Source organism: Asparagus officinalis, chromosome 4 (genome assembly GCF_001876935.1).
Source record: "Asparagus officinalis chromosome 4, Aspof.V1, whole genome shotgun sequence".
Classification (NCBI taxonomy): domain Eukaryota; kingdom Viridiplantae; phylum Streptophyta; class Magnoliopsida; order Asparagales; family Asparagaceae; genus Asparagus; species Asparagus officinalis.
In genome coordinates, this window is record NC_033797.1 from 36,456,397 (window position 1) to 36,468,309 (window position 11,913).

The 11,913-nt window shown below is 39.1% G+C and overlaps 1 protein-coding gene across 1 annotated transcript in view; it reads left to right on the forward strand.

Moving 5' to 3' along the window:
* The window catches only part of LOC109838515 (transcription factor MYB36-like), a 1,322-nt gene continuing 344 nt past the window's right edge, over positions 10,936-11,913 (forward strand). Inside the window, exons 1-3 of the mRNA XM_020406950.1 lie at positions 10,936-11,169; positions 11,289-11,418; positions 11,702-11,911. Coding sequence (XP_020262539.1) covers positions 11,034-11,169; positions 11,289-11,418; positions 11,702-11,911 — 476 coding nt within the window. The 5' untranslated portion in view covers positions 10,936-11,033. The remainder of the gene's footprint in view (positions 11,170-11,288; positions 11,419-11,701; positions 11,912-11,913) is intronic.

Below are 11,913 nucleotides of genomic sequence, written 5' to 3' on the forward strand. Positions count from 1 at the left end.
TGACTTTTTATCGACGTTGTTTCGGACTTTGGTTTTTAGACTTGGCGTGGTTTCTGTGGCCTCTTGATCATCTCTTTTTGCTTCAACTTCTGCGCTTCTTGTACGAGAATCCGTACATACGCAATCAAGGCGCGGTGCTTCTGAATGCGCTCCTCGAGGGTTGAGCGGGTCAGTTTGACTTGGATCCACTCATTCGCTGTTGGTTTGGAGGAGAGACTATTTATTTGCTGCTGGGGCACTCGGTGCCTTCTGCGTTTCAGATCCGCCTCATAGCCAATCCCGTCAACTATTTGCTGCTGGGGCACTCGGTGCCTTCTGCGTTTCAGATCCGCCTCATAGCCAATCCCGTCAACAGGTTCCAAAGCCATAGCAAGTCGGTGCGCAAGTCGTTGGCGCTGCCTTTGGCGTGCCCTCTTTGATAAGGTTGGTGTGCCTTCTACGATTGACTCCTTGACAGAGGAAGGGTCCAAATCTATAGATCCGGGCTCGTTGGAGGCCGGAGGGGCTTTGCAAGGCGAGATTTCAACGGCAACACGGGCCTTGATCTTCATGTGCTTGCGAGGGGCAGAGGATCTAGAGGAGGAGGACGACAGATACTCCTCGAACTTTAGTTGGTCGAATTCGTACTCGACCACTTCTTCAATCGAGATCTGGATCCTTGGTTGTGGCACGACAGCTTCGGCAGCGAAGCTGTTGGCTCCCACTGTGATCGTCAGCTTGTTTGGATCAAAAATCGTTGTTTTCATTGTGATTGAATCTATTACAACTTTAATCGTTTACAATAAACTCAAATAAAAAGTTGATCTTTTTATAAGATCTTCTTATACAATAAAAATACAAAAGATACGACTCTTGTCAAACAGCACAACAGACGTTTATCACCCGTTGCTTGCGTGGGAACTTTGTATGTGTCGGGAATATTAATATTCGTGGACCGCCGTGAAACAGATCCGGTTGACAGATTAAGTTGATCAAAGTTCTTACTTTACGAAGGAAGTAATCGCTGCAGCGATGATCTCGACCAAGTGAGATCATGGCTCTTCTAGAGATTTAAGACCAAATTTAAATCCGGAGGAATAGGGGATGGGTCTCATATTTCTCGAACTCCACTCTTTATGCACAGGAGATCATCAAGATCTGCTAACCCTTGCTGTAAATTCGTGGCTCCACTCTTCAATTCGGCAGCGTTTCGCCCTCTTGATGTCCAGCCCTTGAGAAATGAGCACCCGAGCTCGTATTTATAAGCTTCGGAAGCGGGTATTTGGATAAGAACAAAGGATTCCTCCTTATCTTCAGTTAAGAACTGATTAACCATAGTATCAGATCAGTTAAGACGCTCATGAACCAACAAATCCCGAGAGAATCCGTGAAAACTAAAAATTACACTTTTAGATCAAATCTGACCAAAGCGTCACCCAGTGGCTCGGCCTGGCCTAGCCACCAAATGATGGTTCGGACCGGTTGAGGGCCACCCGTTGTGACCTGGCTATGCTGCTCGAACGCACTGGTTGGGCAAGCCGTTCGATGCGACTCGGGCGCCAGCGCTTTCTTAGTCTTCAGATTTTGATTGTTCCTGTAGTTACGCGTATTTCATCGTTTCATTGATCTGTACATTGTTTTGGTGACCGATCGAGCGTGCCGGCGATACTGGTGGTGGCCGGTGAGTACGCGGGCAACTTGGTTCGTCGATTTGGTGGCGATGAACGTGCGGGGCCACTTGATGGTGGCCGTTGAGCACCCGGGCCCACTTTGTTCGCCGATTTGGTGTCGATGAGCACGCGGGCGACTTGGTGGTGGGGTGAGCGTGCGGTTCAACTTAGTTTTTGCCGATTTGGTGGCTGATGGGTGTGCGGACCACTTGGTAGTGGCCGGTGAGCATGCGGGCCACTTGGTTTGCCGATTTGATGGTTGATGAGCGTGCGAACCACTTGGTGGTGGCCGGTGAGCACGCGGACCACTTGGTTCACCGATTTGGTGGCCGATGTGCACGCGGGCCACTTGGTGGTGGCCGGTAAGCGTGCGGGCCACGTCATTAATAGTTAGTTGATTGGCTGGTCGGCGTCGGATAATCCTCTTTGACTTAGATAATGGCGTTCATCATCTTCTCTCTTTCATGAGCCGTGTGTGGATACTTATAGGCATTTTTAGACGCCTACTATTACTATCTTCAAATCACTCTCGATGATGAGCATATCATCCATATAGAAAAAGATAACCACCATCTTTCCTTCAACGACCTTGATGTATAGGCACTTATCAGATTCACTGACTTGATACCCATTATTACGAGCAACCCCATCGAACTTCTCATTCTAGAGTTTCGGTACCTACTTAAGTCCATATAGAGACTTAACAAGTTTACAAACTTTACCAGCTAGAGCCTCAAATCCTTCTGGTTTTTCCATGTAGATCTCTTCTGTGAGATTTCTATTGAGAAAGGAAGTCTTCACATCAATCTAATGTATGACAAATGTTTTTATCACCGTCTATATGATAAGCACTCTGATGGTAGTAATCTTGCAAACTGGTGCATAGATATCAAAAAAATATATTCCTTCTCTCTAAGAGAATACTTTCGCCACCAGTCTTGTTTTATACTTCTCAATAGTACCATCAGGACGAAGCTTCTTTTTGAAGATCCACTTGCAACTGATAGGCCTTGCACCTTCACGTACATCCACCAGCTTTCAAGTATGATTTTGGTTCAATGAATCCATCTCATCATCTATAGCTTCTTTTTACAGAAGAACGTCTGTTGATTGCATTGCTTCTTGGAAAATTTGTGGATCTCCTTCCACACTATAGGTGATGAAGTCATCTCCAAAATCTTTCTGTCTCCTGACATGCTTGGAAGGTGGTTCAATAACTCCTTCATCATTGACAATTTTAGTTTCTCGTAAAACTAGCTCCTCTGGTGCTTTTGACGTACTAGCATTCTCTGATATATCTTTGAGCAAGTATTCTACATCCCGATCTTCAATGATCTCTAGTGCATATAACGTACTAGAATTTTCTAGTATATCTTTGAGCAATAAACTTTTATCCTTGATAAACTTGTCCTCAAAGAATTTTGCATCTCGAACTTCAATGACGGAGTTGGTTCCAAGGTCCAGGGATCTATAAGCATCGTTATATGGAACTCAAACATATGTGATTGCCTTTGGTCTGAGCTTAAGCCTTCTGATATCTAGAACTCGAACATATGTGAGGCACCCCCACACTTTGAGACTATCCAATGGATATGGATATCCCAACCATAATTAATGAGGAGTAATGTTAGTTTTGGAATATGATACTCTAATCAGAATCCAGTTTGCCATCAACATAACCTCTCCCCAATAACAGGTAGGTAGACCAGTTGTGATTAGCATCAAATTCATAATCTCGGTCAATGTGCGATTCTTCCTTTCTGTAATCCCATTGGATTGTGGAGAATATAGAGCAGTAGTTTCAGTAATGATTCCATGCTCCTTGAAGTATGCTTCCGACTCATTAGATCGGTACTCTCCTCCTCTGTCGCTCTTGAGTCTTTTCACCTGAAGTCCAAACTGCTTCTTCACACGAGTCCAAAACTCGATAAACTTGTTGAAGGCTTCATCTGTAGATTTTAGCAGGTAGACGTGGCAGAAGCGAGAATGGTCATCAATGAAGGTGATGAAGTACTTCATATCATCTCGAGTGACAAAGTTCTTGAAGTCACAAGTATCTGAGTAAATCAGATTTAACAGGTTGGTGCTCCTTGTGACACTTGGAAATAGCTTCCTTGTAAGTTTCTCTTGTGCGTAGACTTCACACATCTCATGTTTGTTACCCTCATATTTTGGAAGTAATCCTAACTTCTCCATACTAGATAGTTTTCTATAATTTACATGTCTCAGTCTATCATGCCATAACATAGAGGAGTAAGCAGAAGAGGATATTTCATTTATAACTGAGTTGGGTATAATAATACTGATCTTATACATGCTACTAGTACGATATGTATTTTTAAAATATATTTTCTTAAAAGATAGCACAACATTTCCTCCTTGAAAATCTAGCCTCATATTTGCATCACATAGCAGCCTTCTAGAAACTAAGTTTTTGGAAATTAAGGGAATATGTTTCACATCCTTTAATGTGAGAGTCTTCCTGAAGAGAGAGTCAGCACCACAGTCCCAGTTCCAATAAAAGATACTACCGAACGATCAACCATTGATACGTTCTCTTTGGCAGCAACATAATAAGAGAATAAATCTATGTTAGAGCAGATATGATAGGTAGCACCTATGTCTAACCACCAACCATAGATACTATTGGGAGTTATCACCTGAAAGAGCATAGCCACACAATTGTCAACTTGATTAACATTGTATGTTGTTCCCTTCTTTGGTGCTTTGCAGTCCTTGGTAAAAATAACATTGCTTCCCACAGTTGAAGTATTTGTCGCTCTTCTTAAACTCTTTCTTCTGAACATTTAGATTCTTCGGGTTTAGGTTCTTCTTTTTGTTAAATGACTTTTTTTTCTTCTTGGAAGAAGAACTAGTATCCTTCGCAGAGTTAGCAGCTACCATGTTAGCAGACGCCTTCAGCTTAGCAATGAGCTCATTCTTCATGCGGGTCCGAATCTCGTCATCGATCCGAATGAATCTCTTCAAATCAGACAGAGTCACATGTCTTTTCCTTCTCCGAATGTCAATAAAGAATGACATCCAAGATGAAGGAAGCTTGTTGACAATTGTACCAGAAATGAAAGTTTGACAAAGATTGATCTTTTTATCCTTCAGCTTCATAACAAGCTTTTCAAGCTCTTTGACTTGAGGCAAAACCTCAGTGTCATCTTCGAATTTAAAGTCCAGAAATTTGTCAATAATGTGAGACTTGGACAGCTTCTCCTCATCCTTATACTGGTCCTCCAAAGCATTCTAGATTTTCTTTGTAGAGAGCTTGTTAGTATAAGCATCTGCTAAATGATCGGCCAGATAGTTAAAAAAATAACTTCTGTAGAAGTGATCATCTCTAGCCCAAGAGGCTTTAGACTTAAAATCCTTTTCAGAGTCGGATTTCTCCTTAGAAACCACATAGTAGATTTTCAGGGGTTGCATCCCGAAAATTACTTTTTAACGCCATGTGTTAAAGTTAGATCTGTTAAAGTTCTCAAACTTAAGACAGTCCACTCCAAGTGTCCTCGTAGTTCCATTGTAGATCAGAAATATTGCTTTAATATTGTTGACACCTGTGTCTAAATCTGGAATAAAACAGATAAATCTGTTAAAGAGTTGAAGTGCTATATTTTAAAACTTTTTTAAGTTTAGTTATTGTGCTTTTATGAAACGTTATGCTTAAAGCAATATATGACCTACTCCGGTGCAAGGATCCCAAGGCCAAACTGCTTCCAGGAACACCAGTACAGTACACTAATAATAATGTCAAGATCTCCTCGATCTATAAGACCTTTCGGTCAAGACAATGATTTCCTCGATCTGTTAAACCTTTTGGTTCAAAACCTTTTGGTTCAAAACCTTTAGGTTTAGGCAAAGATCTCCTTGATCTGTTAAAACTTTTCGGTTCAAAAACCTTTCGGTTAAGACAAAGATCTTTCGATCTGTAATAACCTTTCGGTTTAGGGCTCTGTTTCTTCGGGCACTGATTAAAGCTTGTAAGGGCAAAGTGCGCCTTACAAAGCGTCACTTAGTGCGTCAGCCCGATTAACCCCGATCCCCGGCCCACATCCCACGGACCATAACCCACTAGAACTTATGAGTGATTAATTGAATAAAAACAATTTTCGACATGTCGTTGATAAGCCTCGAACACAAGAACTTTTAAAATACCAAAACTTTAACTTTCCACTATACTACTAAGGATTTCTAAAAAATACTAGTCGTTAATAAATACATAGTTTTAAAACTCATTTTTTGGAAAGCGGTTTTGACCAAAAAATCCAACAAATAGATATCTCCATGTTTATCTATCGCAATAGCTCTCATATTTTGATTCTTCTACTATATGTTGATGATATCATCTTTACTGGAAATTTTGTACCCCTTTTGCATCAGTACAATGGTTTATTATCTACCCAGTTTGCTATAAAAGATCTAGCTGACCTGCACTATTTCTTGGGGGTTCAAGTGGTTCGAATTGTTGATATACTATTTTTATCTCAACATAAATATGTTCATGATCTTATCCACATGTTCCATTTTCATACCTTAAAATATGTTCATGATCTTCTCCACAAGGTCCATTTTCATACCTTAAAATTAGTTCGCACACCTATTGCTTCCAAAATGCCTTTATTTCTTAATGATGGAGATTTACTAGCTGATGACACAAATTATAGGAGTATGGTAGGTGTTTTACAATATCTAACATTGACGAGGCTTGATATTGCCTATGTAGTACATTTGGTGTCACAATTTATGCATGCTCCTTGCACTACTCATCTGCATGTTGTTAAAATAATATTCAGGTAGTTACAAGGCACATCTGATCATGGCCTCCTTCTGAGATAGTCAAAGCCTCCATCTCTTGTTGTAGCTTACTCTGACGCAGATTGGGTGGGGTGCCTGGATAGCTCATGATCTACCATGGGCTATGCTGTGTTTTTGTTGGTAATCTTATTTTATGGCACGCTAAGAAGAAACCCACAATATCTAAGTCCTAAATTGAGGTTGAATATAGAGCGATGGCTTACACCATCACCGAAACAACTTGGCTTAGATATCTCTTGACCGAGCTTGGCAATGTTCTAAAACAAGCAATTTAGTTGTTCTATGATAATATCAGCGCTACTTACATGTCGACAAATCCAATTCTCCATGATCGAAGCAAACACATCAAGATCTATTACCATTTTATTTAGGAACGAGTAGCTCATGGTGATTTATGTGTTCGATATGTTCCCACTAATCTGCAATTAGTCGATATCTTCACAAAGGAACTGTCATCACATCGATTCCTATTTTTAAAATCTTATCTGTTCTGTACAGAGTCTGGTACATATTACGGGGGTGTAATAGTGTATATAAGAGGATATAAATTGTAACAATGTCACGAGGACTATTTTGTAATTAGTCATGTGTGTGTATGTATATGTATATGTATATGTATATGTATATGTATATGTATATGTATATGTATATGTACATGTACACTAGAGATCCTAATTAGGGTCTTCCCATCATAATAATTCTATAGTTTTCTTGAGTATTTATTCTAATATCCAATTATAATATTTCACATGGTTTTAACAATCATACTGGGTATCCATAACACAAATTAGAATTAACACGAACTAAGTTAGAACTAACTCAGTTCGTGTTAGTTCTAACTCAGTCGTGTTAGTTCTAATTCATGAATTAGAACTTACACAAATTGAGTTAGAACTAACATAAATACGAAATAGAACTAACATGAACACTAATTAGAGCTAACATGAGTTAGAACTAACACGAACATGAAATAGAACTAACATGAACTCCAATTAGACCTAACATGAACTTTTATTAGACCTAACACAAACTTTTATTAGACCTAACATGAAATTAGACTTAGCACGAATTTTTATTAGACTTAATATGAAATTAGACTTAACACGAACTTTATTAGACCTAACAAGAAAATTTTAAGTCTAATTTCAATCATGTTAAATTCCTTTTAAGTCTAATTTAAATTATGTTAAGTCTAATTCAACTTTTTTAAGTCTAATTTTATGTTAAGTCCAATTAAATTAGACTTAAAACAAGTTGAATTAGATATAACATGATTTCATGTTAGGTCTAATAAAAGTTCGTGTTAGGTATAACAAAAGTTCATGTTAGGTCTAATTGGAGTTCATGTTAGTTCTATTTCGTGTTCGTGTTAGTTCTAACTCATGTTAGGTATAATTAGTGTTCATGTTAGTTCTATTTTATATTTTTGTTAGTTCTAACTCAATTCGTGTTAGTTCTAATTCATGAATTAGAATTAACACGAACTGAGTTAGAACTAACTCAGTTCGTGTTAGTTCTAACTCAGTTCGTATTAGTTCTAATTCATGAATTAATACTAACATGAATTGAGTTAGAACTAACACGAACACAAAATAGAACTAACATGAGTTAGAACTAACACGCACACGAAATAGAACTAACACGAATTTTTATTAGACCTAACACGAACTTTTATTAGACCTAACATGAAATTAGACCTAACACGAACTTTAATTAGACCTAACATGAAACTAGACTTAACACAAAGTTTTATTATACCTAACATGAAATTAGACTTAACATGAACTTTTATACGACCTAACACGAAATTTGAAGTCTAATTTCAATCATGTTAAATTCATTTTAAGCCTAATTTAAATCATGTTAAGTCTAATTTAATTTTTAAGTCTAATTTCATGTTAAGTCCAATTAAATTAGATTTAAAATAAGTTAAATTAGACATAACATGATTTAAATTAGACTTAAAAGAAATTAAATTAGTTTTAATAAAAGTTCGTGTTAGTTCTAATCAGGGTCGGTTCTGAGATTTTAGGGGCCTTGTGCGAAAAGTAAACACAGGGTCCTTCTCTATCATTAATTGGGGTCTTCCACTACATGAACCAAATCCTCCGACCCCCCCCCCCTCTTGCTAACATTAATTGGGGCACACGATTAACTTCTTCAATCTCAAATTGAATGCTGGGGGTCATCAAAACCAAATATAAAAACACAATGAATGGTGAACCCAAGGGTTACACATCTTGAACCATGTTGTCCTTCTATTGAATCTTGAGTAATCCAATTGATAATATAGATTACCTAATTAGGTAGAATTAGCAAATCATGTCTACAACAAATCAGTAGCCCATCACTGCACAGTTATAAAAAAAAAGCTTCATGAGTGCTTACTAGCAATCATATTCCACTCTGGCGGTCTGTCACTGAAGCAATTCATCAAACGCCTTATACACAACACCCAAAACCCACTACCAACAAGGCAACAAAACAAATACCTGCATCGACGATATCCCAAGTCCATCAAGACCCCATCCACGCCCTCATTCAGCAGATCCTCATCAATCCTGCCAAGCACAAACTTTACATACCTAAAATTCCTAAAATGAGCATAAGCCTTCAGCCCCTCAGAACCCTTCAGCAGCTCCTCAATCCGAGCTCGGCCTTTCTCGTGGGCTATCGGGTCGACGTCCAGCCCAACATAGACCTCCAGCTCCCTATGGGTCTCTTAGTCTCTATAACCTTAAAAAACCAAGCACAACAACATGTCAACATCAAGACCCAGAAACCAAATAAAAGGGAGAGAGCAGAACAGAGAGAGGATGAAAGAACTGACGGCGGAGGAGTGGCCGGTGGCGCCGAGAGTGCAGTCGACGAAGAGGCGACTGCGTCGGATGATGCGGAGGACCTCGAGAGAAAGAAATTTTTTTTGGGCCCCCAATTTTAGGGGGCCCTATGCGGTCGATCACCTCGCACACCCCCAGAGTCGGCCCTGGTTCTAATTGGAGTTCATGTTAGTTCTAATAAGAGTTCATGTTAGTTCTAAATAAACATAACATGACAGAGATAAGGACATTTTGGGGTTTTGTACTTTTTATTCTTTCTCTATGCTGAGTTGGCGGATAATAATTGCTAAAAGAGACCTGCAGCACAAGATGTCATACTTCTTGGGGCTGAACCACATGAGAAAAAGACCAAGGGGTTGCAGCTAGCACTTGAATATATTGTTTTTGGGGTATTGACACAATTTTTCCAATAATTTTTAGGCATGTAAAAAAATTTCACGTATTGAAATGTGTCCCATGTACCATCAGTTGTCACTAATAAATAATGAAAATAGCTCATCACTATACAGTGGACCCTTAGGAGTAGGATATATTAATTGCAACAAAAATCCACTAATAGTTGTGAGATATTCCCAGAACATACATGCATAAATACAAGGCAGCCATGGACAGTTCATGGTCCCTTTAAAGACCCCGAAGATGTATACATATACGTGATGAATGTGGGCCGTACCCGTATACACGTTTCGCATGCGCACATGCAAGAAAGAAAAAAAATATTTTTAAATGGTCCCTTAATATTTTTATTTTTATTTTTATTTTTTTGACTGAATGGTCCCTTGATTATACGTTAGAAGACCCGTTCTAATAGTATCACATTTAATAACTAGCAGAGCCAAGAAGAATTACGTAGTGCCTAACTATAAGGTTTGGAACAAGTCGCACTAACACATAGGAGATATAGGACCCAGCCCTAGTTATATAGACTTTTCTTCAAAATGTGATTTTCATGAAAAAAATAAAATAAAATAAAATAAATAGGATAAAATTTCAAGAAACTCCATTTTAAGTTTGGCGGATTTGGGGATAACCTCCGTAAACTTTAAAATCTCCCAAACATTTTCATTTTTTTTTTAAATTAGTCCTCCTATGCCACACGAACTAGCAAGTAGTTAAAAAGCCAAATTATCCTAACACTTCAATTACTAAAGTACGTCCTTTGTTGAACATGGATCGAACTTAAGGGGGTTTTTTTTTTCTCTCCATCAAGCCGCTTTGGTCATTTGGACGCATAAGGCTTTTTGCCCCCACGCACTTGAAATTTATCCCAATAAATAAAATTGAAAGAAAGGAACAAATAAGAAATCAAAATTTCTATGAACTTGTTAACTAATAAATGTTATTTATGATTGATGGTAAGTGATTGTGGCGCTGCCAGACTGGGGCACTGCACACAGCCAGCAGGTTGGAATTAGCTGAGTGGCGGAACGAGACAGCTTTCTTTGATTCTCTATCGCCACCCCCGCACTACACACACACCCAAACCACCCCCACCCCATCGCCCCACCCGGCCTATATATTTTCTCTCTCTTTCATCTCCTTTCTTTTTGCTGTCACATGCATATATATACATATATATATATATATATCCCTAGCTCTCTCTCTCTCTCTCTAGTCTTAGCTTTCTTTGTTGTGTTCTATTTTATCTAAAGGCCAGTGCCCTTTAATTTTCTTCCCTTCAAAGGGTTTGGCTTAATTTGTGAGAGAGAGAGAGAGAGAGATGGGAAGAGCTCCATGTTGTGATAAGGCAAATGTGAAGAAAGGGCCATGGTCACCTGAGGAGGACACCAAGCTCAAGGAGTTCATTGAAAAGTATGGCACTGGTGGCAACTGGATTGCTCTCCCTCATAAAGCTGGTAATTAATAGATAACATCTTTATAATTTCTAGAGAGAGAAAGATAGAGGTAGTTTTGTTGTATTGCATTCTCTATTATGCTGTTAAAAGTTCGGTGTGCGTGATGAATTTGAATTTAGGGCTGAAGAGATGTGGGAAGAGTTGCAGGCTGAGATGGCTCAACTATTTGAGGCCAAACATCAAGCATGGGGAATTCTCTGATGACGAGGACAGGATCATCTGCACCCTCTTTGCTACAATTGGAAGCAGGTACACCTTCTAATGTTTTTGGTGAAACAATCTCAAGCCCGAGGATTTTATACCCTAGCTACTTGTGTATTTTTAGCAAAAATATTGATGTAACCGTGCGCTCGTTGGTTCCCATAATTTTCTGCATTTAGCCTCCCATATGTTCTTATCAGAGATTGCTTGTTGCCCGGTGAAATTAAGAGAAGTTAAAGCCGTGACTTCACTCTTGTTGCCTAGTGTTTATATGCATGTTTGCTTCTTCTTTTTTTTCTCCCCCCTCCTTCAATTGTGCTTGAAATTGCAGGTGGTCCATTATAGCTGCTCAACTACCAGGGAGGACTGACAACGACATCAAGAACTACTGGAACACCAAGCTCAAGAAGAAACTGCTTGGGATTTCCCCTCCTGTTTCATCCGCTAATAACAGCAGCAGCTCTCAGAGGAAATCAACATCAACAAACCAACAGCAGCTTCTCTTTCCATCATCACAGTCAAAGCCTGTCTTCTCAGGACTTA